The sequence below is a fragment of the Mastigoproctus giganteus genome, chromosome 4 (genome assembly GCF_048544385.1).
Source record: "Mastigoproctus giganteus isolate SK-2022 chromosome 4, ASM4854438v1, whole genome shotgun sequence".
NCBI lineage: Eukaryota > Metazoa > Arthropoda > Arachnida > Uropygi > Thelyphonidae > Mastigoproctus > Mastigoproctus giganteus.
The window spans coordinates 42,819,752-42,847,008 of NC_143578.1; the positions used below are offsets into that span (position 1 = coordinate 42,819,752).

Consider the following 27,257-nt stretch of genomic DNA (forward strand, 5'->3'; position numbering starts at 1 on the left):
ATTTACAATAAACTAAACTATAACAAAAATAAAATAAATAAGTTAAAATGCATTAAAATATAAATATAAAAGCGATAAAAAGACGATGAAAACACTATTAGAGCTTTCGGAGGTGTCTACCTCCTTCCTCAGTAATAGTGAGACTTCAGCGACACATCCTTAAATACCAGGTTCACGGTACACGTGGATGACTAGGCGCATACTCAGCATTCTTTTCACTTGTACCAGAACCGGAAGTGGTCTGGGGACGTGGAAAACTAAAACGCTTATCTCTGGCCAAAACCACCGCCTCAAAAAGGGGGGTGAAGCCTAACTCCCCTGTCTCTATTCATACTATTGTTGCCAGAGGATCCAATCCACAGACTTTCCAGCCACTTGCGGTCCCAGAATCTATGCGCCCGGTCAAGGATGACAGCGTTGTCGGGGGAGATCTGGTGTTGTTTTTCCCAATAGTGCTCGGTATTGGTAGCCCTACGTATGCTTTATCAAAATATCTGGCGCAGCTGATTTCCCCGGTTGTGGGGCGGTCCACATTGGTTATTGGAAACAGCGTGGAATTTGTGAACTTTGTAAGGAGTCAAGAAATAGGGGAGGACGAGATGATGATGTCATTAGATGTTATATCATTATTTACGTGTATCCCCATAGCACATGGGGTAGATTGTGTGAGGTGGGCTTTACAAAAGGATAATACCTTAAGTGCTAGATCCCATCTAAACATAGAAGATATATGTGGTGCTGTTGAATTATGTCTTTCTAGTACAACCTTGGTTTTCCAAGGAGTGATGTATAAACAGGTTCACGGCACAGCCATGGGTTCTCCAATCAGCGCCATTGTTGCAAATCTGGCTATGAATTTGAGAATAGGGTTTTTGCGAGATTGGAGTTCCCTATGCGTAAGTGGAAACGATATGTTGATGACACATTCACTATTGTAAAGAAGGGGAGAGAGGAAGATGTGGTGTCGTTTCTCAATGGTTTCTCCCCCTTTATAAAATTCACCTCGGAGGTAGAAACAGATGGTACCCTCCCATTTCTGGACATAATGGTATATAGGGAAGGCCCCAGACTTAGAACTAAGGTTTATAGGAAACCAATGTGTAGGGGCCAGTACACACATTATAGGACGGCACAGACTGTCCAACATAAAAATAGTGTGGCCAGAGCACTCTTGGGTAGGGTGAGAACACATTGCAGTACCCCTGAGGAGGGGGAGAAGGAAATTAGGCAAATCACGACGGATCTTATGAGGTGCGGTTACCCCCAGAGGGTCATTGATAAATACAATAGAGAGGAAGAGCCCAACCGGGTAGTTCCGCCTGTACCGCTTACCACAGTGTATGTTCCCTACTATCCGGGCCTGTCAGATCGCATTGCGAGGATGCTTCGCAACTTTCAGACACGCTGTGTGCAGCTCCCGGGCCGGAGGTTGCACACAGTAGTGTTACAGGTCAAAGACCCCATTACTAGGGATTCTAGTAGTGGGGTCGTATATGAGATCACATGCCCGGATTGTGGGGAATGTTACGTGGGGGAGACAGGACGGCGTCTCAAGGATCGTCTGGGGGAACATTCAAGAGCGATACGGACCGCAGAGCTCAATAAATCCGCCATTGCCGAGCACTATTGGGAAAAACAACACCAGATCTCCCCCGACAACGCTGTCATCCTTGACCGGGCGCATAGATTCTGGGACCGCAAGTGGCTGGAAAGTCTGTGGATTGGATTCTCTGGCAACAATAGTATGAATAGAGACAGGGGAGTTAGGCTTCACCCCCTTTTTGAGGCGGTGGTTTTGGCCAGAGATAAGCGTTTTAGTTTTCCACGTCCCCAGACTACTTCCGGTTCTGGTACAAGTGAAAGGAATGCTGAGTATGCACCTGGTCATCCACGTGTACCGTGAACCTGGTATTTAAGGATGTGTCGCTGAAGTCTCACTATTACTGAGGAAGGAGGTAGACACCTCCGAAAGCTCTAATAGTGTTTTCATCGTCTTTTTATCTCTTTTATATTTATATTTTAATGCATTTTAACTTATTTTATTTATTTTATTTTTGTTATAGTTTAGTTTATTGTAAATAATTAAAAGTTTTTTGTAAATATTATTTTACAGCCTTTTTTATCATTTCATTTTATTTTATTTTATTTCATTATTCAATCAGTTATAAACGGTTGGTGTATGTGTCTAAATTTGTAGTATGAATAATCCCAACCTTAGAGGCCTTATTGCAGATGTGGATTGCACTTTTTTTTTGTGCAACTCTCAAATTTTCTCATGCCTTTTTATGCAAGTAGTGGGTAATAAATAACAAAAGATCAGGATTATTCCAAATGCATTTGTTTTCCTGTAAGAAATTATACCAGCAATATATAATAAGGTTGGAATAAGAAGGAACAGTCCATCTTATGGACTTACTCATTCTAACCTATTGTCAATAAAATATGATTTAAAAGCATGCATTTTTGATTTTATATAAGCAATACAAGAATACAAACTTAAATGGAGAACAGGAGAGAGAGATGAAGTTGTTTACATTTGGTCCTTTAAAATGGCCTTCATAAGCACCCATTTCCATCTTCACATTGCTTGGACCTTTAGGGTTACCATTTTTCCAGTTTCCTGAGAATGTCACTCCATTTTCAAACTGGTAAACTCCAAATCCATGTCTCGTATTATTTTTCCACTCCCCATCATAAACATCACCATTTGCATAATGAAAGGCTCCTTTCCCTTGTCGGATATTTTTCTCCCATTGCCCTTAATAAAAATATTTTTAGGATTACTCTTTGTGCTTTAATATCAAAACCACTCAAAATTTTATAAGTTACAATTGATTACAATGGTAATAATTTTAATGATCAGAATTTCATATAAAAAAGCAATATACAAAAAATATAAAAATTGATTCTGTGGATTTAATTTGGGTAGTTATCACATAACGAAATAATATATTATTTCTATTTATAAATTATTCAGCATTGTTATATAAACAATTAAACATATAAAGATTAAACATATACAGTGAAACTTCCCTTTAACAGACAGCTGTGAAACATGTTTTCACTTTTCAGCCCTTTCACTTATTTTTAAGAGGTATTTGGCCTAATAATGCCTGATATATTTTTCACGGCCTGTACAACTAAATTATATACGATAGCATCACTTCAGCTAAGCTTTTACTTTCGCTTTCAAATCACCCCAGGGATGCGGTCGCCGTAAGGGGACACTACAGTGATGTCACCCGTTCTCCTGAGCGGACAAGAATGTTGATCGAACGCAAAGGTCCGAAGAACGGTGAATTGTTATATGAGTAGAAATTACCAGAACAAGACACAGCAGGTCTTGCATAACAAGACCTTTATAAAGATATTAATTGTCACTACGACGCCGTGCATGGTACAGTATCAATTTATTTCTCACCCCCCCCCCGAGGCGATGTAGATATATATATATTTGAAGGGGAAAAAGACAAAAAAGGGGAGACGGACACACACAGTTAAGTTCATGAGTAAAACATGACAAGAAGAGCAGTGAAAGTCTTTGGCCGATTTTTGTCATTGTGTAAAGAAGATGTAAATTAATAATTACGAGGGAAAAGATGAGAAAAGAACTATATTGATGTCTGGAACAGATTCCCCCCCCCCCCCGAGGCGTTGCAGAATATTTTCGGGTAAGATAACCCTTATTGTTTAATAACAAACTGTATTAAATCACCCAAAAGCCAACCTATTACCTGCATACGTTTTAATGCATTTATAAGACACCTTTCCTCACATAAATATACCCCGACAACTGTATTATTTTCTTAGTATTCAACTTTAATGATAATGCGACTTATTAATTTAATTGTCAATTACTAATTACACTATTAAGATAATATAATTACCTGTTTCATATTTTGAACAGTGGTATGCTCTGACAAACACTAATTATTTTGTACTTGCTAAGGAATTAGTGGAAAAACCATATGAAGAATATTACAACATTGTAATATAGCTAACAGCAAGATAATGCTTGCATTCAATTAATTTGTCTAACAATTAAATACCAATTAATCTAACTTATTTACCAGTTATATTGTACTCATTTGTATACATATATGTTAAATAAACTTATTTTGTTTGTTATTATTTTGCGTTCTGATCATTCTTTCTAAATTACATACAATTCACTGAACAATAATTATTTTTAAGAATCATTTGTGGCGGCATTTCGAACCAGCCCTTAGCTAAGAGTTGTTTCGGGATGAAAAAACACAACGCAATTCTGTCGCTGCGAGTACGCTCACTGTGACATGTTGAGTGAGACTTGAGGGCGCAGGATTTTGTCCTAATTTGAACCACTAGATAGATCATTCGAAACCCAGGCTTTTCTGGAATTCACATGATATTGTGCTGACTTGCTATAGCGAGGATTCACGAGTATATTGATAGGCAAGAGCATAATATGACGGAAAAGCCTGTGGAACACTGGTGCCGTGACCAGGATGAAATGTGCTTTTGCGGGATGAAAAATCTCTTTTTTTTTATATATGAAAGCTTGTGAGTTATGAGGATTACTGTAAACTGAAGAGCAAAGCACAACAAGAGTAACTGTGAATAGAAGACAAATAAAGGGATTCATGTGGTGATCGAATAAAAGGGAAACGTCTAACACTAGTGATTTTGTGTGTATACAGAGAATGGTTAGAGACATTTTATTATTATTTTTTTTCTTTTTCAGCAATACAAATAACATAGTCCTCAAGTACATACACAGTAGTAATACATACAACTAGAAGCAACTAGAAGTAGTTAATTGATTTGTCAAAACAAATAATAATAATAAATTACAAAAAAAAAATTCTAGTTACTATGTGTTAGAAACTCATTTTGATTTTAGCATTGCTCAGTACTAACAGTTTAGTTCTATTTCAGCTACGTAAAGGTAAGTACACTGTTTTGGAGGGACCTTCCCACCCCGAATTTTACTCAAATATTAATGGTGTCATCTAATTTAACATAGACACTTATAAATCCAACATGGAAGAACAAATCCCACAAACTTCAACCGACCTTTCTGCCCCATTGTTTGATACGCAACAAACGCAATCCCCGCCCGAAACAGGCAGGCTGCGTGTGGCTAATATCGCAGGTTACCTAAGTTTGGTGCCTACTTTTTTTGGTACAGACGAAGGCCCATCTGCCCAATATTTTTTTGAAACTTTAGAAAGCGTAGGGGAACTAGCATATTGGCGTGATTCCGAACTCATCTCGATTTGTCGAGCGAAATTTCGTTCTTTGGCTGCGGAATTTCTAGCACAATCCATTGAATTACGGAAGGAAAAAAATTATAACGTGTTCAAAAATGCTTTCTTAGCTCACTTTGAAAAAACGGAACCCATAGTCACTTGTTTAAGTGAATTCGCTAATACTGTGCAAAAACCTAACGAAAATGTCGCCAGCTTTGGAGCCCGAATTCAAAACCTGGCAAGAAAGGCGTTTAAAATACAAAATGAAACTCCCGAAGCAAATTCAATTTTAGATCAGGCAATGTTAGCCCAATTTCTTAGGGGTGTTTCAAATAAAATTAAAAGGATAGTCTTGTCACAAAACCCCCTCACTTTCCATCAAGCAATTATTATTTCGAAACGAGAGGAAGCAAATGAACTTATTACAGAAACAAAACATAAACCAGTTAATGCCATATATTGTCAATCTAATAATGAAGTAGTCGGTAGCCAGCAGGAAAATTATTTTGAAAAATTTATTAAACCTTTACAAAATGAAATACTGGACTTAAAACAATCACTTAAAGCATTAGCTGTAAGTAACGCGACTTGTAATAATTTACAAACGCCAATTTACGAAACGGAACGATGTCAAAATTTTGATACTGCAGCTTATCCATTTTTTCCTTCCTACAATAACAGAGCGCCCAGTAGTTTTACGTATTCGTAGTCTGACGAACGAAGAGACGCTATGCCCTCAGGTGTCAGTAGCAATGAACTCGCCCAAAGTGAGAGACGCGTTCCTGCTCCGTGCTATGCTGGGAAGCATGTATACTGTAACCCTACGTACGAAGCAAGACAGGCAGTAAGACGCTATGCCGCTTGCCGTCGTCCGAGCAGCTCCCGACCGACACCAACTTATTCTAACCGTCCGTGCCCGAGTCGCGGAGCACGTGAATACACTGCGTTACCAAAATATCGGCCGCCTTATGTTAATACACAAAGTGGTAATTTTAATGGAAATGGGGTGAAAAATGCAAACCAAATGTATTATAATAATCGAAATAGGACAGATATGAACTCTTACACAGGGGAAACAAAAGAAATACCTAGAAATAAGTTTAATCAGGTACAAACTCACCCTAAAGCGACTTTTGGTAGGCAAATTAACTAGGTAGATAATGTAAGTTACAGACAAGGTAGAGATAGGTATTTCTGACATAAACGGATGTCAGAAGGAAATAGAAGGGACTATCTGCGTCATAGAAATGTGTTACCAGGTCAAAATTATTATAGAAGAGCTAAATCGTATGCCATCCACAAAAATGTGCAACATGGAGTTTATATTTTAGATAACGATTCTCAATTGCCGTTGATCATGGGATCAGTTCAAAATGTTGAGGCTAAATTTTTGGTAGATTCAGGTGCTAGCGTAACTTTAATTAGTACAGATTTATTTAATAAAATTAAAAAAGATAAATCTCTAAATCCAAGAGCTCCAAACTTGACAGTAACGGGTGTTTCTGGATATGTAGTGCCGATCCATACTGAAATAACAGTAAACATTAAACTGGATAATGCATGTTTTCAAGATAATGTTTTGGTAGCTAATGGAAATTTCACCGGACAATATAATGTTATATTAGGATTGAATGTTTTGAGACGTTTTTCGTTCATAATTGACTTAGGTAAAAAAATGGTTCGCTCAATCCCATTGAATATTTGTTTAAGAGAAGTAGGTGTTAAGGAACGAATTATGAGTTCTAAACCCGTGGTAGCAAAACTCACATGTAAACATGTACTACCAGGATCGTCCGAAAGGGTTTTGACAGCCTATTGTAACCAGCTTGCTGTTTCCACAGAACAACTAGTGTTAACAGAGCCTAATTATAACCTTGGTCATGAGGACTTAGCTGTCCGTTGTTCAGTGGACAAAGTACAGTCCGATGGATTGATATCAGTCTTGGTGGCAAATTTGTCAACTGAGCCTTTATATCTTCCAAAGGGGATGGGTATTGCTAGTTTGGAAAGGGTTGAAATTAATCCAGTTACTTTTGCAGGTAAGGAAGTAGAAGACAATAAGACATCTCCTGTGACTTTAAATGATTTTAATCTTGATCATTTGACTGGTGATCAGAAACGTAAACTATCAGACTTGTTGTATGAATATAGAGACATTTTTGCCAAGTGTCCAGCTCAGCTAGGAAATTCAAAGGTATATAAACATAGAATTAAATTGACGGACAGCATACCGGTTAAGCAGACAGCTTATAGAGTTCCTTTCTTGTTGAAAGATGAAGTTCGAAGGCAGGTGAATGAACTTTTGGAGGCAAACATCATTCAACCCAGCAACTCCCCATATTCAGCGCCAATTGTTTTGGTGCGCAAAAGGGACCAATCATATAGGCTGTGTATTGATTTTCGGAGATTGAATGCGAAAACGGTTTCAGATGCATATCCTGTCCCAGATTTAAATGAAATTCTCCAACTTTTAGGGAAAGCGCGCTACTTCTCTTCACTTGATTTGCGAAGTGGATTCCATCAAATTGAGGTGCACCCAGCTGATCGACACAAAACCGCCTTCACTACTGGAGAAGCCTTATTTGAGTTTTCTCGAATGCCACATGGATTAAAAAATGGATTTTCGTCATTCTTGAAAGCCTTATCATTAGTGCTTCATGGACTCGGTGAAGAATCGATTTTCGCTTACCTTGATCATATAATTATTGCATCGCCCAACCTTAATGAGCATCTCTTGAGGTTGCGAAAGGTTTTCCAGCGTCTGAGAGAATACGACCTTAAGCTAAAACCTAAGAAATGTGAGTTCCTGAAAGAACAGTTTAAATATGTTGGGCATTTAGTTAGTTCTGAAGGCATCCGTCTGGATCGAGAAAACTTAGTCGCCGTTCGAGACGCACGCCCCCCCGGTCCGTAAAACAAGTCCGATCATTTCTTGGAATGGCAGGTTTCTATAGGAAATTTATTCCCAATTATGCAGAGATAGCAAGACCTCTCACTTCGCTAACAAAAAAAGAAAAACCTTTTGTTTGGGACTGTTCCACGCAGCACGCTTTCGATCAACTGAAAACTGCCTTGACAACTGAACCTCTGTTGGTTTTTCCTGACTTTACAAAACCATTTCTCTTATCTACTGATGCCTCAGCGTACTGTGCAGGGGCCTGTCTCGAGCTTCAGATGGATGAAGATACAAGACAGCCAGTTGCCTATGCTTCTAGGCTATTAAAGGAGTCAGAATTGAATTATAGTACGACAGAGAAAGAAGCTTTGGCTATTGTTTTCGCAGTAACAAAGTTCAGACCTTTTTTAGTGTCCAATCATTTCACCCTGATAACAGATCACCAACCCTTGAGTTATTTGCTCAATCTGAAGAATCTTTCCCCCCGCTTAGCGAGATGGAGTATGCTTTTACAAGAATACGACTTCCAAATTCAGTACCGTCCTGGTAAAGTACATTCAAACGCAGACTTTCTTTCAAGGCCAGTGTTAGAAGAGGATGAAAAGAAAAAAGGGCTAAGAAAGGCTAAAACAACTGAGTTAGTAGCTCCCATATCAGCTGATTTAACCATGGAATCATTGGTGATGCCCCAGCAAATCATTGGTGATGCCCCAGCAACAAACCAGAAATTTAATTAAAACCCTGCAAAGAGAAGATCCAATTTTGCAAAACTTAATTGAACAATTGGAAGGAATACCCCAGGCATCAGCAAAAATCCCAGATTCCTTCTATTTATCGAAAGAGGGAATACTATATCATTACACTTTATCTGACCCTGGAGCGACAAGAGAAGAGCCAACAGAACAATTAGTGGTCCCCGTTGGCCTAAAGACAGAGGTATTGAAAGCATGCCACGACAACGGAGGCCATTGGTCTCTACAGAAGACATTAGAGAAGGTAAAAAAGAATTTTTTCTGGATTGGGATTTACAGCGACATTAAGAATTATATTGAGTCATGTCCATCGTGTTTGGAACGAAAAGGGTACAATCCGAAAGCTAAAGCAGCTCTGATGAGAGTTCCCAGTGAAAGTTCACCTTGGGTGCGAGTATCATTAGATATCCTAGGACCACTTCCTATGTCCTTGAGAGGACACAAATATTTATTGTTAGCAGTGGATAATTTCACGCGTTATGTTGAAGCAGTTCCACTCAAAACTCAGAAGGCAGATGAAGTAGCCACCGCATTTATAAACAATGTGATAGCGAGACATGGAATTCCTAAATACATACTCACAGATCAAGGTACAAAATTCATGTCCTCATTATTGCGACAAGTGTGTGAGAAGTTGAGCATTCATCAACTACATACATCTAGCTTCCATGCACAAGCAAACGGAAAAGTCGAACGTATAAATCGTACCTTAGCGAACATATTATCCCATGTCATAAATCAGACTCAGACTGACTGGGATGAAATGATTCCATTGGCTGTGGCTGTATATCATGCTGCAACTCACAGTTCTACTCAAGAAACACCCAACTTTTTAATCTATGGCAGAGATTTAGTGTTACCTTCAGATTTATGGCATGCAAAATTAAGGCCAACTTACGCATCCTTAGAGAACTATTCAGAAGAAATGTGTGCACGACTCCGTAGAGCTTATGAAATGGTCTCTGAACATTTGGAGGAAGCAGTGCAGAAACAAGAACAGCGTAGAGCAGCAGTAGCTGTGGATAAGAATATTCGAGTAGGAAACCTTGTTTACCTTTTTACTCCCAAGGTAAAAGCCGGTACCACGAAGAAACTGGCTCGATTGAGTACAGGACCTTACCGTGTGATCAATCAGACCTCTCCAGTCAATTTTGAAATACAGAATATAAATAAACCTAAGGACAAGCAGTTAGTGCATGTTGATAGATTGACAAAGGTAGTAAATAGAAAAGTGTTTCCTGAACTTAGAGTAGAAGAGTCAGAAGAATCAGAAGATGGTGAAATACAAGATCAATCTGGTACAGAGACAGTGCCAAAAGAAACATGGATCTTTGATGACCCCATAATAGAAGAATGTGATTTAATCCCACCCATAGACCCCCAACCTGTGTATTTGCAGCCAACCAGAACTGCACCTATTCCAGAACCTTTGACGACATCTTCAAATGAGAACCAAAATAGGCCGTCAGTGATAAAACAGTCTGAAGAGACAGTTGAATCTACCCATAAGCCAGCACAGACACATGACTATAATTTGCGCAGTCGTAGTCGTGTAACTCACACACCATATGTGGTAACCCTCAATCCACCGTCACAAAATGAAGTGAGAATTCACGAATCAGCTTCTGACAGTAGAGTAGGAACAGAACATGGAAGCTCCTCTCATGAAACAGAGATGCAGAGAGGCGAATCTTCTGATCAAAATACAGAAGAACATGGAAGTGCAGATCACGCTGATCAACCCAGTGGATTAGATAGGACTATTCAGTGGATGTTGGGAAGTCCACTTACCGCGAGGTTAAATACACCAAATGATGACAGAGGCCTTGATTTGGCAGGTCTTATAAGAGATGCGTGGAGAGATTAAAACTATAAAGAAGCAAAATTGAAATTTGTGAGAAAGAGAAAACAGTATGAGGAAAAGTTTGTTATTGTGTTTCCTCCATCTTTAAAGAAAAGAAGTCAGTTCTTGGAGAGGGAAAGTTATATAAGAATAATGATTCCAGTATCATGCTAAATTGATGCATAGTGTCATGAGATGAATATTGCATTCGGTTGAAGATGATTTGATTATAAGCTAAGAGATACATTAAATGAAGTTTCTGATTAATTAGAGTATCAGACCCATGAAGTCTTTACTTATAAAGGGAACAGAAAGGTTAGTTCTCATCAAACTCTATCATTGTGTTTATCAGCAGTTATGTTAGGGATGATGTAGTGAGCACAGAGAATTAAAGGATACAGGTAGAGAACATGGAAAGAGAATTTGGAATTCAATTAAAAGCAAGAGCTATTTTCAGGAGTTGTTTTAAAAAAAAAAAAAAAAAAAAGAGAAGGTAAAAGAAGATAAATACTAGAACTCTTATTCAAATTTGACCATTGAGGAAAATATTTTCTTATGGAACCTATATTAGAGTCCTCTTCCACAAAACATGTTGCAATTATAGGCCAATGTAGAGAGGAAGGTTACAGTGGATACTTGGGCCTTTTGGGTGCACCCCTGGTTTCCTTTTGTTTTCTCCCTCTCTCATTGCTGACTAAAATTTCACTACAAGAGAAAAGATTCTGGGAAAAAATATATGTCTATATATATATTTAGGCTTTTTCTTTTGAAGATCGGATGAAATAAGTGGCCTGAGGACGGCTGGTTCCGCCCAGTTACTGCTTGTTTTGTCGTTCCTCCGAAGAGAAGTGTAGAGTGTAATAAATAGTAACACCTGTGTTTCTAGATGAAGATAAGAGAATCTTTCCTTGTACCATTTTGAAAAAGAATACTCAGCCTCATCCTGAGTTAAAGTTGAAACAATATAAATCAGAGTAGTAGTTCCATAAATAATTATTTTTTTTGAAAAGGAGTATATCCACTAATTACAGTTGTATCACATATGACGTTAGAAGAGTAAATGATATTGTATTAAAGTAAGGAGAGTTTGAATAGTACTCATACTTGGTCAATATCAACTACAATGAAAAGGGAACTGAAAGCAAACTGTTGAAGTATCAATCTTGTGCTCTTGCCTTTGATAATCCAAATAGCTGATGATTAAAATAGTGCACTGATTGAGAAGATCAGAGCTCATTTTTTCAAATTTAGAGGATGGTTTCCAATTCCTTTTTATGGGAATCTTGTTAATCTGTCATGAGTGACTTGTGTGTTTCTGTTTTGAAAATAGAGAGAAAAATCCATTTATTGAAAAGAAATAAGGAGGTGACCGTTTTGGAATGTGATCAAGTACAAGAAAAGTGAGTGGAAAGTGTATAGATGAAGGGTAAATGGCATGAGACCTCACCCCCTCTCCTACAAGTCAAAACAAATCTGAAAAGATGAATAAAGGTTGTGAATCTATCAGTTGAACAAATTGTCCAGAAAGAAAAAAAGAAAGACAAAAAGAGAAAATGAGATCCACTTAACATTTTACTATCTTCTTGCTCAGTTGCTTAGAGGATATTTTTTTAGGATGTATCAGTTTTATGTGCATGATGGTTGTCCTTCCTCTGAAGGCATGCAAAAAGTTCTCCCATTCAGAACTGTAGTGAACATTTAGTCTTTCTCATGCTCTGACATGGTGTTCCAGTTAATAGTGAAGGACTATCTCCATGAAATCACTCAAGGAATATGATGCAGTCTTCACAGCTGACAAGTGTACTCAGTGGCCTTAAACTTTAAGGATTTGTGGACCCAAGAACTCTCTCTATGTCTGGAGAGTTAGTGAGATATTCCCCACAGATGATGGTTGCACCATCAGAAGGTGCTGAATAGTTAAAACTATACAATTGGTCAGTTGATATAACTGCCTAAATTTTTTACAGTTCAGTTTGTAGTCTTATAACTTTGCAAGAATAAGTTAGTACTTGCAGCCATATTTATTCAATGTATTCTTTGATTTTTTTGTTCTTATTGCAAATTCTGTATATTAGTTGCAGGAATTTAATTATATGTGAGGATTTATATTATATAATCATTTAATGTTTGATGTTTGCTATGTTTTTCTTTTTTTAAAAAAAAAGGGTAAATAAATAAATAAATATGATAGAATAAGTAAAATAAATGTTCACCTGTTAGAAGAATATTTTTTTTACTTGATATATTTTTAAATACATTTATTATAAAAGGATGTCATATGTATTGAACATTTGTGTTGTCTCAGTTGCTAACTGTCATAATGAATAGTATATCTACTGTCATATTATACTAATTTTGTTAAAAAGAATAGATACAGATTCTTTGATTTTTTTTTTGTTGCATGTAATACTATTGTGTGGAGCAATGGTGATATAAAGGAAATGTTACCAAAGAATTCTTTGAGAAGAAGTTCCAGTATTTTCCCCTGACCAACAATGAATAATCCTATCAGTATTCCAGTGCTTCAAATGTCCAGTTCAGACGTTTGTGTAGAGAACATTCAGTGCAACATACTACGACAATTTGTGTTAATACAAAAATAAACATTGCTACAATATACATTGCATATATGATAAACACCTCTTGTGAAAATTTACTTGCTAATATGGGATTTTGTTTAAGGTCTGCAGACCAAGTTGTTGGCTCATCCAAGGTAGGATTAGAGGACTCAGAAGATTTTGAAAAGTGTATGTAGACACATTACCAAGTTGTTGGCTCATCCAAGGTAGGATTAGAGGACTCAGAAGATTTTGAAAAGTGTATGTAGACACATTATTTCTTTGTGTTTGGGGTACCATTTATCATAGTGGAGAACAATCCGAATTCTGTAAGAGGAAAGATGTCTGTCACTTCATTTTTTTTTACACCGGTAGAATTCATGTTACACGTTTTTTTTTTAAAAAAAAAAAAAAAAAAAAGAAACTTGAGAAATTTTGAGCTTGTGAAATTCTCGGCGCTCAGAATTTCTTATCCGTAGGGGGAAGGTGTGTGAAACATGTTTTCACTTTTCAGCCCTTTCACTTATTTTCAAGAGGTATTTGGCCTAATAATGCCTGATATATTTTTCACGGCCTGTACAACTAAATTATATACGATAGCATCACTTCAGCTAAGCTTTTACTTTCGCTTTCAAATCACCCCAGGGATGCGGTCGCCGTAAGGGGACACTACAGTGATGTCACCCGTTCTCCTGAGCGGACAAGAATGTTGATCGAACGCAAAGGTCCGAAGAACGGTGAATTGTTATATGAGTAGAAATTACCAGAACAAGACACAGCAGGTCTTGCATAACAAGACCTTTATAAAGATATTAATTGTCACTACGACGCCGTGCATGGTACAGTATCAATTTATTTCTCACCCCCCCCCCCCCCGAGGCGATGTAGATATATATATATTTGAAGGGGAAAAAGACAAAAAAGGGGAGACGGACACACACAGTTAAGTTCATGAGTAAAACATGACAAGAAGAGCAGTGAAAGTCTTTGGCCGATTTTTGTCATTGTGTAAAGAAGATGTAAATTAATAATTACGAGGGAAAAGATGAGAAAAGAACTATATTGATGTCTGGAACAGATTCCCCCCCCCCCCCCGAGGCGTTGCAGAATATTTTCGGGTAAGACAACCCTTATTGTTTAATAACAAACTGTATTAAATCACCCAAAAGCCAACCTATTACCTGCATACGTTTTAATGCATTTATAAGACACCTTTCCTCACATAAATATACCCCGACAACTGTATTATTTTCTTAGTATTCAACTTTAATGATAATGCGACTTATTAATTTAATTGTCAATTACTAATTACACTATTAAGATAATATAATTACCTGTTTCATATTTTGAACAGTGGTATGCTCTGACAAACACTAATTATTTTGTACTTGCTAAGGAATTAGTGGAAAAACCATATGAAGAATATTACAACATTGTAATATAGCTAACAGCAAGATAATGCTTGCATTCAATTAATTTGTCTAACAATTAAATACCAATTAATCTAACTTATTTACCAGTTATATTGTACTCATTTGTATACATATATGTTAAATAAACTTATTTTGTTTGTTATTATTTTGCGTTCTGATCATTCTTTCTAAATTACATACAATTCACTGAACAATAATTATTTTTAAGAATCATTTGTGGCGGCATTTCGAACCAGCCCTTAGCTAAGAGTTGTTTCGGGATGAAAAAACACAACGCAATTCTGTCGCTGCGAGTACGCTCACTGTGACATGTTGAGTGAGACTTGAGGGCGCAGGATTTTGTCCTAATTTGAACCACTAGATAGATCATTCGAAACCCAGGCTTTTCTGGAATTCACATGATATTGTGCTGACTTGCTATAGCGAGGATTCACTAGTATATTGATAGGCAAGAGCATAATATGACGGAAAAGCCTGTGGAACACAGCCATGGGGAATGAAAATCTGTCCGTTAGAGAGAAGTGTCCGCTAACAAGAAGTCTGAGGGAGAAAAAAAAAGAAAGAAAGAAAAATCGTTAAACGTTTAATGTAAAATTAAATTAAAATATATACAGATTTTGAACAATATTTTTGTAAATAATATACAATTACATAAAGAAAAGAGATAAAGAAAAATCGTTAAACGTTTAATGTAAAATTAAATTAAATTATATACAGATTTTGCACAATATTTTTGTAAATAATATACATACAATTGTGCTATGCATATTATGACTTTATCTTAAGAAAAATACATACAGTAATCACTTATTTTCTTCTGCACCTTCTTCCGGCTGATAATTTTGTTTTCAACATTTGTTTGGAGTGAAGAAACCATCGAAAGTCCTTCAGTATCTTCTTCAGCGGCGAAAAACATTTTTAAACGATTGATTTGTATGAGCACTGCTTCTATTTTCATCGGTGGTTCGTCGTTAATATGTCTTCGACAGAATAACCTTCCATTTCTTCATCCTCATGAGGAACTTCTTGAAAAATATCGATGATAATGTCGTTGATATCTAGAGCACCATCTTCTGTAGTGAGGTTCAAGTCTATATCTTTGTAGCCAGGGTCACTTGTAACTGGAGTATCGTACATTATCAATAGATGTTGAAGTTCTTGCTCTTCTTGGTGCTCCACATTGCTGTTCCCAATTTCAATTTTTGCGTTTGAGAAGAGGAAATCCATTTAATCGCATCTAGGATGCTGAGTTTCTTTGCAAGGTCACTCGCATATGTTACATCGTTCATGTTTGCAATGAGATGTCTTAAAACACGTTTTCTGTAGTGAAGTTTAAAATTTTTTATTATCCCTTGATCCAAGGGCTGACACTCTGCAGATGTGTTTGGTGGCAGAAAAACGATTTGAATGTTGGACAATTCAATGTGCGGGTGAGATGCAGCATTATCCATGAAAAGAATAATTTTTCTGTTTTGACGAATCATGTTTTGGTTAAAGTGACTTATCCATTCGCTGGTGATATCTCGTGTCATCCACGCTTTTTTATTAGACTTCCAGTCAACATTCAAAAGATTCAACTTTATGCCCTTGAAACAACGAGGATTTTGTGGTTTTCCTATAACAAGAGGTTGTTCAAAGTCTCCCAGCATATTTGTACACAATAGTACAGTCAAGCGTTCCTTAGAAATGTTTCCGCCCTGGCACTTTTCGTTTTTTAGACTCATTGTTTTTTCAGGAAGAGCTTTAAAAAACAACCCTGTTTCGTCACAGTTGTAAATATCCTTAGCTTCAAAATCACGACATAAATCTTCCAATTTGACGGTCCACTCTGTTACAATCCCAGTATCAACAGATCCACCTTCACCACTTACGGTTTTCCAAGAAATTTTATGCCGAGTTTTGAACTTGTCTAGCCATCCCGCAGAAGCTTTGAACTCATTTACTCCCATAGATTTTGCAACCTCCAAAGCCTTTTCCCTAATAATAGGCCCATTAATGGGAATTTTTTTAGCACGTGCGCGACAAAACCACTCATACGTAACATTGTCAATTTGAAGTCCAACAGTTTTCGGGAATGATTTTTGAACCTGATCATTTCCGTGTTGCCAAAATTGTTTGAGCAGTTCATTTTTTTTTCTTTAGGATGTCGCTCACCTGCGTCTTCCCAATTTTGAATTTTGCAGCGAGATTGCGAACACTATTTTTTTGCCGATCATAAGCATTAATGAGTTCGACTTTATCTTTTAAAGTTAAATGTTTACGAGAAGACACTGTGCACTTCACACGACACTGAAAAGACGAAAGGCCGACCATATCTCCCCCCCCCCCTGCACACACCGAATTCATCAGAAGTTTTACACGTGCCTTAAAATTCTTGAAAAAGGGTTTAGAACCGCGACGTAAACCTTGATAAAATTCAGAGAATCGGAAATAGAAAATAAACACACAATTGAGGCAATACGTGGAAGAAACGTTCCTAGAAAAAGGGCCATGAGCTCGCCCGCTGTCCGTTATGGGGAGATCAAATTAAGTGCTAATCTAAATGAAACAGTGCAGATTGCCTGTCCGCATCCGTTACAGAGAATGTCCGCTAGACAGAAGCTGAAAACACGTTAAAACCAATGGAGGTGAGTTGGGGAATTTGAAAATGTCCATTGTAGAGAGATGTCGGTTAGGAGAAGTTTCACTGTATAAATTATTCAACAACTAATTACTAAATATGAAACCTGAAATTGTAATCACATAGAAATAATTAACTATTGTTATTCTATTACCCCAGTTGAATATGAAGAAATATTTTAGATTAATAATGGGATAAATATTTAATTCAACAGCATTTCTATAATGAAATGCTCTCCAGTTTACTGACAAGTTTTAAATTTCTTTATGAGAGAAATAACACATGAGCTGTCAGTGTAGTATTCAGTGTTCTTACAGCATTTACACACTCACTGATTTTCTAACAAAAGCAAGGAATATATGCAGTTTTTTTTAAGTAGTGGTTATATGATATGTATTACTGTATAAATTTACTAAATTTATATTGCTGTATATACTCCACTTTAGCCTAGGCTGCCAACAGCCACATAAAAAAATAAGCACTGTTTTATATATGTGCAGTGATCAGTAAATTGTAACCACCCACCTAATACTGCATTGGGCCACCATTCGCATGGATAACAGCTGCTATTCACCTAGCCACTGACTCCACTAGATGTGAAGACATCTGTACGGATCTGCAGCCATGCTGCCTGCAATGTTTTCCAGTGTCGGAATAGATGATGGCTGCATGTACATATGCCTCACTTCCCGTTCCAAAACATACCACAAGTGTTCAATTGGATTGATCAGGCAAATTTGGAGGCCAATCAAGATGGGTGATATCTTCACAATGTTCCTCGAAGCACTCATGCACAGTGTGGGCCCAACGACACAGTGCATTATCATCTTGGAAGATCCCATTTCTGTACAGTAAAAAAATGCAACGTGCTAGGGTGCACATGCTCTCCTAAGAACTGCCATAGATCTCACCATTGAAATGGTCCATATTCACCAGGGGTCAGAGTTCTTGCCAGCAAAACATACCCTGTATTAAGCAACCACTACCACCTACCTGGATAGTGGGCACCATGCATAATGGGTCAGTGGACTCGTGTTGCTTGCACTACACATACAAAGGCATCTGTCGGCGTGTTGCACCAGGTATTTGGACTCATCTATCAGCGGTGAGGAGAAGGTATCTTCTCCTCACCGCTGATCTTGCGTCGTCTGCCATAAAACCCCATACATCTAAGTGTGTAGTGTATCATCATTTGGGATATTGTTCTGCATTTCCTATATTATGTTGTGATGTGAGCTGTCACACAGTGATCTGACGTTGAGCCCATACATTGTGCTGCACTCTTCGCTAACCACGAACGTCTATTTTGTATAATCCTTTGTATAATAAGAATGGGAAGTGAGGCATTCTATTGATGGGAGGCAGTTTGACCTGTTTGACTACATTCTTTGTACACCATAGTAGGCTGTGAGAAACCGAAGCGACATGCAATTTAAGATATAGAAGCACCCAATGCACAAGCTCCCACAATTATACCTTTTTGAAATTCCTTGATATCTTTACTACATCCCATAACTGCAAGTGCAGATTACCACGGCTCTAGTGTACAAAGTGAGCTGTGTGGCATAGTCCATTACCAATGGGATAGTCACAATTCAGTGATCACTGAGTGTATTTGCATATGTACTTATAAATGATTCCAGACATATGACAGTGTCTATTCCAAAATGTATCTTACCCATCCCATGATGAAAATTTAATTATCATGCTAGTCTTATTCAATTTTTTGAGACAGTATCTGAATTTGAAATTGACAATCTGTTGATTTTAAATTCAGATACTGTCTTTACTATCTTGTGTGGATAATCCCAAGCTCTGTCACTGGAAGGATAATAGTTTCCATCAACAGTAAAGACAGACAAGTTAGTCAATGTATGCAGTGCATTACATTTCAGGTGCATTAGCAAATAGTAATAATTCATGATTTCTAACAAAAAAAAAAAAAAAAAAAAAGCAATGACTCATGCATGAAGAGAGAAAAGTTTGTTTCTGTGCATCCACCACATTGTTCATTCATTCCTCCAACCAACACATGACAACAAACACCAGTACTTCAGCTACAATATACAGTATATGGATAGCCTACGTGCTTTGTATGGCAAAATAAATAACTGCTGGATTACTATTAGTCCAATTTTAATGAAATTTGGGAAGGGCCACCAAATCGTTCTAAGGAGAGAAATACAAAATTTCATGAATATTCATTCAGTGGGAATCAAGTTCTTATATGTGGACAGCTGGACAAAGAAATAATAACTGGGTTTCACAAATCTTTCTAAAAGGTCCAAATATAAAATTTCACGAAAATTCATCCACTGGGAGTCAATTTATTAAATGCAGGTGGATGGACAAAGTAATAATAACTGCTCAAATTTTAATGAAATTAGGGAAGACTTGATGTATCATTCTGAAAGGGTGATATATAAAATTTCATGAAAGTCCATTCTATCTGCTAAGAGTCAGGTTGTAAAAAAAATAATTTCCAGATTTTTATTGGTCCAATTTTAACACAATTTTGAATGCTCAATAAATCATTTTAAAAGATCCAAATATAAAATTCACTCAATGGGAGTCGAGTTGTTACATGCAGACAGATGGACATTGTGAAGACAACAAGTGCAATATGCATATATGCTAATGTGCCTAAAAAACATAATCTAAAAAAAAAAAAAAATCTATTATGCACCTATCCTTCAATTTGAATTTATGCTCCCTCATATGCACAGTCCAAACAAGAGGAAAGAATGCCATCAGCACTGAACTTGCTCAGTCCATTCAAAACCTTAAAACACTTCACAAGTTACTTTACAGATGCTGCAATTTGCAGAATTTTTGGTAGGAACACCCTTTTGCTAAGAGTATCTTGGTAAGAGTACCAACAAGATTGGTAAGTACCTTTACCAATCTTGTTGTCCTTCTCTGAATGTATTCCAGCAGATCCACATCCTTCTGAAATTGAGGCTTTCAGACCTGTATGCAGTACTCAAGATGAGGCCTAACCACTGAATTTATACAATGGCATAATCACCTCCTTACTCCTGCTAGCAAAATTCCAGTATATCATTGACAAAATTCAATGAGCTGTCCTGGCAGCCTGTTTGCACTGCTCACAGAACTTCATATCTGACAGTATAATTACCCCCAGATCTTTTTCATTTTCTTTTACCATGAGTGCTGTACCACACAGTTGATACATTAATCTGGGATTTGCCAATAGATTAACATTGACAAACTTTGCATTTGTCAATGTTAAACTTCAATTGTCATTTTCCAGCCCATTTCCTAATTTTTATAGATCTTGTTGCAGTAGTTCATTCTGGAGACTGTCGTTAACTAACCTGCTAACCTTTGTTTCATCTGCAAACTTAGACTTTAAGACTGGTGTACTTTCATCAATATTATTAGTAAATAAAGCAAACAACATGGACCTAAGAACTGAACCCAAGATTCTCCATTAATAATATTAGTTGAAGAAGAGCCCACTGATAACCACCCTTAGCCTTCTCCCACTCAACCATTCCTTTACCCGTAAGAGTAACTTGCTCTTAATGCCGCACTTCTCTAATTTGTACAGCAATCTTTTATGTGCAACAGCATCAAAAGCTTCACGAAATCCAAGTATATGATATTAAAATTACTTTCTCCATCCAGTTCCTTTGTTACTGCATCATATCCAATCAAATTGGTTACTCTGTAACAAATGCAGGCTGTGACTGCTATATAACTGCACTCCTGTCTAGATGGCCCTGCATTACTTCTTTAACCAGTGACTTCATTGTTTTTCCTGGAACAGAAACTAAGTTAACAGGTATGTAATTACTCATGCCAGCCTCTGATTCCCCTTTGTGAACTGGAGATACATTTGTACATCTTCAGTGGCCAGGGACCATTCCTGAATTTAAAAAATTTATGGATAAGGGATTGTTTATCTCCTTTGCTGCGTTCCTTAATATAATTGTAAACATCCGATCTGCTCAAGGTACCTTTTTTTATGTTTAGTTTCAACAATTTCTCTTCCACTTTCCTCTCTGTTATCACAAAATGATTTAGCTCCTGTTGGATTTATAAAATAACATCCCCTTCCTTAAATAAGTCCTCATGTGTGAACATAGATGCAAAATACCTATTCAGTTTGTCAGAAACCTGACTAGGATCATTGATTGTTAAATCATCAACATCAAGTGGATCGATACGATTTAACCTCTTCCTTCTAGTGTTAACAGAAGTAAAGAAGTCTTTGCTATTTTTCTTTGCATCACTTGCCAAAGATTTCTTATAATTTGCCTTAGCTTGCCTAACTATGCAACTTAATTAGTCTACAATTAAGTCCTATGTGATTTAATTGTAAACTAATTTATATCTACCACAGGCTTCTATATCACCTGATAATTTATATAAATCTCATTCATTTTCCTTCCCTGCCACAAGCCTGATTAGTTAATCTGACATCTATTTCAGTCTAGGCCTATTCAGGTCTAATACACCAGTTTAGGTCCAACATCATCTGCTGGTCTCACTGTAGTCAGCTCTACAAAAGCAAATGCCCTTCCCTCTAACCTTGATGACAGTTACATCTTTAAGTAAATTCCACATCAATACACTATGATAACTGCCACCTAGTGGTTCTTTTATCTGTAGATTCTTAATGCATGAAAAATGGCTGCCTGCTGATAATCAGACGAAGAGTACTGCTTGTCTTGTTGCCTCTCTAACATGTTGCTATATAAAACAATCATCCAATAAATCCACAAAAGTCTTGCTAGTGTGTAAGTGACCAACCCATGTATTCCCACAACAGTACAGTGTATGAACTTATAGGTCAAACAGGCTAATTAGCTCATGCATAGGTGATAATGAATATCCAGTAGAGAAGACTAAACTTTAACAGAGTGAGGTGATTAATCACAACAGCAAGGCAACACCCACAACAGAATCTCATACCATTAATAGAGTGTTTGAGAATCCTAGTATTAGTGAAGAGTGGTTTTCTGGGCAGATGGTTCATAACTCATAAGCAAAGTTGTAGATGATTCCAGGTTTGCTTCCCTAGAGCAGGGGTGGTGAATCTTTTTAAGGGTACATGCCAAAATTGGCTAAATCTTTTTAAAAAATTACCCTGGCGTAACCTAGAACACAAAATTGGCTAAATATTTTAAAAAACTGCTCTCGTGCTTCAGCACACAAAATGCATAATGCTTTATTATCCTTCTTAATCATACCAAATCTTTCAATCTCCTCTTCATTTTAACATTTTTATTTCTTTGCTGGTTGAGTTGACATTCTAAACAATCTGTAAAGGGCAAATAGCAATTAAAATATTTAAGAGAATTTATGGGAATTAATGAAGAATAATCTCCAATATCCATGCCACATACAAACTGTAATTGACAATGAAGGAGGCTACACTAAATACCGAATGTGGATAATATACAAATTTTTTTTTTAATTTCGTTTCACAATTTTGTCAATATGTCTCACCACTCCGACTTTAACCCCAGGGACTCACATCTGGTGAGTATGGGCTTGGCACATCCAGGGTCCTGAGCTGGATATCATCAATCTTCTCTTTCTTGGTGATTCCCTTCTACTTCTCTCTCTCTCTCTCTCTCTCTCTTACTCTCTCAGGGTAACTCGGGAATTTTTTTTTTTTTTTTTTTGGCTGGTGCAGCATAAGCCTCGGGCTTCCTTGCACCATACAGCTAATAATAATAATAATAAAAAATCACTGCACAGAGTTTGAAATTTTATTGGGATGCTCTGAATTCTGTGTGCCCAAAAAATTTGCATGTGTGCTACTTTGGGTGCACGTGCCATGGGTTCACCAACCCTACCCTAGAGCATCTGATATGCCGACATGCCCCTGATGGGATTTTGGTACGGAAACCTCTGGGGCCACTCTGTTCAGAAAATATTTTTATTCTAGCACAACTAGTAGAAGAAAGTCTTCTACCAGTTGTGCTGTGCGGGGTGGTGAGCACATCGTCTATCAGAAGGCATTGGAGACCTGCTGCATCCCCCTAAAATGTCTGATACAGAATTCAAGAATTTCATCCTCTATTTCAACAGTAGTCTTAGTTCTGTTATTGTACTGCTCTGTAAATAAATGCAGCGTATATTATGTCATCTAGTTCATTTTATTTGTGGCAATTCTTTGCCCTTATGTTGATAGTCTCTGTCTCTCTCACATCCCCACCACTCCTTGAGAAATGGCCAGAAAACTGAATCCAGACACTCCCATGAACATTATTTTAGACCATGCTCTTGGATACAACTGATGGGTTCATGACACCAGTTTGGATATCAGCTTTCCTTTGCAAATGAAATGAGGAGAGGAGGACACAAATCATAATAAATCATCTTGAAAACACACCTAGGTAGCTATAGACATTGAATAAAGTTGCGGCACTGTCATCTTTCTATGTCATCTGGGAGTTTGGGCAAGATATTTGTTATTTACTAGTGTTATCACCCTTGATGAACATTATACAAGTCTCCAGGATATATTTCCTGTCTCCTAAAACTGTCTTCACATTTGGATTGTCTATGCCTTAATTTCATTTACTAGTGTTAACTACAGTAATCAGAGCCATAAAACTAGAGTAGGTCAAGTGGGGCACCTAGTTTTGATGTACCCCCAGGCACATTAAAACTGGGGGGAAATTTACGATTTAAAAATTTTCTATATATATACAGGGTAATTCACTACCAGTGCAACAAACTTGCAGGAGGTGTAGGAGGCACAAAGGCGAATCAGAATCACATAGCATTGCAGGGTCCGAAATGCGGTAGAGGACGTTGAACGGGAGGTAGCGTGAACAGCAATCCCGCTGGAAGTCAGCATTTGCGAACCAGTTCCCGAGGCAGTAGGATGGACGAGTATTCAAACGTTGAACTGGCCGACATGCACCTCGCGTATGGAGCTGCGGACTGTAATGGGCGCGCCGCTCTGCGCTTGTACCAGGAACGTTTCTCGCACAGGCGTGCTCCTCATCATATGATTTTCGCATGTGTGCACAGAAGGTTACGTGAGACTGGTTGTTTCACGAGAGGTGCCATGAATCGAGAGCGAACGACGAGGATGCCAGACAATGAGGAGAATGTCCTACGTCTTGAAGAAGGCAATCCGAGTATGAGTACTCTAGCGATAGGCCAACGATTGGGTATTTCCCAATCCACTGTATGGAAGATACTGTCAACAAACCAAATGAGTTCATACCATCTGCAACGCGTCCAATCATTGGAGCCTGCCGATTATCCACTCCGGAGGACTTTTGCAACTTGGTTTCTTCAACAGAAACGGTTCGCAAATGCTGGCTTCCAGCGGGATCGCTGTTCACGCGACCTCCCGTTCAACGTCCTCTACCGCATGACGAAGGCATTTCGGACCCTGCAATGCTATGTGATTCCGATTCGTCTTTGTGCCCCCTACACCTCCTGCAAGTCTGTCGCACTGGTAGTGAATCATCCTGTATATATTACTCATTTTTAAGTCTTGAAATACTGCAAAATGATAGAGTGCAACATGCATTATGCAATATTTCATTATTTATTTGGGGGGGCTAGGGGTTGCAAAATTTTTATTTTACACTGGGGCAGGAATAATTAATTACAACTCAGGCAATACTACAGAAGTAAATCATAAAAAGAACATACCTTTGTACCAACTGCCATCTGGATAGAAAAAGAGACCAATGCCATGTTTCAATCCATCATTCCACAATCCACTATATTTTGCTCCTGAGATAAAAGTGTATACTCCATAACCATTCCTTTTACCTTTAATAAGTCTTCCTTCATAAGAACCTGCTGGTGGTGGAGGTTCAGGTATGGGTTCAAGTTCTTTTGCCTCTTCAGTTTCTTCAACAGTGCTTTCCTCTTCCACCTATTTTGGGAGATAAAATTATGGAAGGAATCTAGTAGTAGCAATGGCAAATGTTACAAGAAAGCAAGCTTATATAGCATCAGCCAAAAAAAAAAAAAACACAGCTCACCCATCCATACCCTCTAAGAATTTGTCTAGTTCTCCCTTGAATTTATTCAACCCATCCACTTCCACAACAGATGGAAGACTGTTATAACAATCAACCATTAACTGGCTGAAGGCAAACTTCTGCACATCTATCCTGCAACTATCCTTCCTCAAAATGAATTTATGCTCCCTCATGTGTGTAGTCTTAGTAAGTGGAACCATTAATATTCAGCTTACTCAATCCATTCAAGGCTTTAAACACCTCAATCAGATCTCTCTGCAGGTGCCTAGTTTTGAGATGCTGAAATTTGCAGAACTGAAGACTTTCTAGGTAGATGCACTCTTTTGTTCCCTTCACTAATCTGGTTGTCCTTCTCTGCAAATGTTCCAGCAAATCTACATCCTTCCTAAAGTACTCAAGATATGGTCTAACTATGGCTGGCCTTATGAAAGGAGATAATCACCTCCTTATCCATGCTAGCAAAGTTTCTGTATATCATTAAAAAAACAACATCAGCTGTCCTGGCAGCATGTCTGCACTCTCAAAGAATTTCATGTCTGACTGCACAATTACTCCCAGGTCTTTTTCATTCTCTACTACCCTGAGTGTAGTACTACAGTTGATAAGTTACTCTGGGTTTACTGCTATGCATATGCAATACCTTGCATTTGTCAATGTTAAACTTCAACTTCCATTTCTCAGCCCATTGATCCAATTTTCCTAGATCTTGTTGCAGTAGCTCACCCTGATGACTGTCGTTAACCACCCTGCCAACCTTTGCATCATCTGCAAACTCAGACATTAAGCCTGATATACTTTCATCAATATCATTGATAAATATTAAAAACAACAATGGACCCAGCACTGAACCTGGAGAACTCCACTAATGACATTAGTCCATGGAGAGTAGTCCCCATTGATAACCACTTTGTCGAATGGATAAATGTGAACAGCAGTAACAAAAGATCTATTTCAATTGTTTTTGCAGAAAACATGTATTCATTTCTGCTAATCTATGTAAAACAATAATTATAAAATAAAGCATAAGAGCATATAACCCTTCCCTCACAAACGGCTATGAAAATTTTCAAAGAATATTTTATAAGGAAAGTTTTAAGCTTACATTTTCTTCAGCCATTTCTTCTGAAAGTTTATTTTAACAAGGTTGAGTATTTCTACAAGAGACTTGTAGGATTTCTTCAAGTGTCTATTAAAAGGAACAGTATATGTTACAGTTTCATAATGTGTGCAAATTTTGTTTTCTGAGAAGTTTAACTAATTAATTTATGTACTAGTTTGACATTTATGTTGTCAAAACTAAACTTATATTACTTACTGATTTACATAGACAGGGAATAATACCACATGCAACTTTCAAGGATCAGTAAGACCAAAGCCATATAGCTGCTGGCATCAGCCAGAGTGGTTTTGTTGTTGTTGTTATTTGGTTTTTAGGAGCATTAGCAACTAAGGCCATATTGCTCCAGGATATGCGGTGGTCATTCCCTGACCTTTCCGCATCCTCCATATTTGGTGGTGACGGGTTAGAACCCCGGTCTAATCAAGAAGCATGTGCTATGCACTGCTGCTCCTTCCCACCTGGCCACGGAGGCGCCAAGCCAGCCAGAGTGGTGCTACTGTCGAAGTTACATATAACTTACAGGCAGCTGATCTATGGTTGTTGAACTATGAGTATTTAAGTCCAGCTACATTCTAAAGGAGCCTGGTATTAGAAAAAAAGTTTAGATTACGATGTATATTACAACGAACAAACTGGAAAATTATTATAATGTACCAGTGGCAGTCCCAGGATTTTCTAAAGGGGAAGTTAAATCATATGGGGGAGGGCTGAAGCTGTGTTCATGAATTATATGCAACAATGAAGAAATCAATATTGTTTTGATCATGAGGGGGGCCTACAGCATCTTTAGTCCCTACCAGGGACCACTACTGC

At 37.7% G+C, this 27,257-nt stretch overlaps 1 protein-coding gene across 1 annotated transcript in view; it reads right to left on the reverse strand.

Moving 5' to 3' along the window:
• The window catches only part of LOC150086671 (uncharacterized), a 37,986-nt gene extending 11,474 nt beyond the window's left edge, over positions 1-26,512 (reverse strand). The window contains exons 1-3 of the mRNA XM_090371511.1: positions 26,427-26,512; positions 24,987-25,215; positions 2,535-2,758 (exon numbers count right to left, since the gene is read on the reverse strand). Of these exons, the coding sequence (XP_090227637.1) occupies positions 2,535-2,758; positions 24,987-25,215; positions 26,427-26,441 (468 nt within the window). The 5' untranslated portion in view covers positions 26,442-26,512. The remainder of the gene's footprint in view (positions 1-2,534; positions 2,759-24,986; positions 25,216-26,426) is intronic.
• Positions 26,513-27,257: the final 745 nt, after the last annotated feature.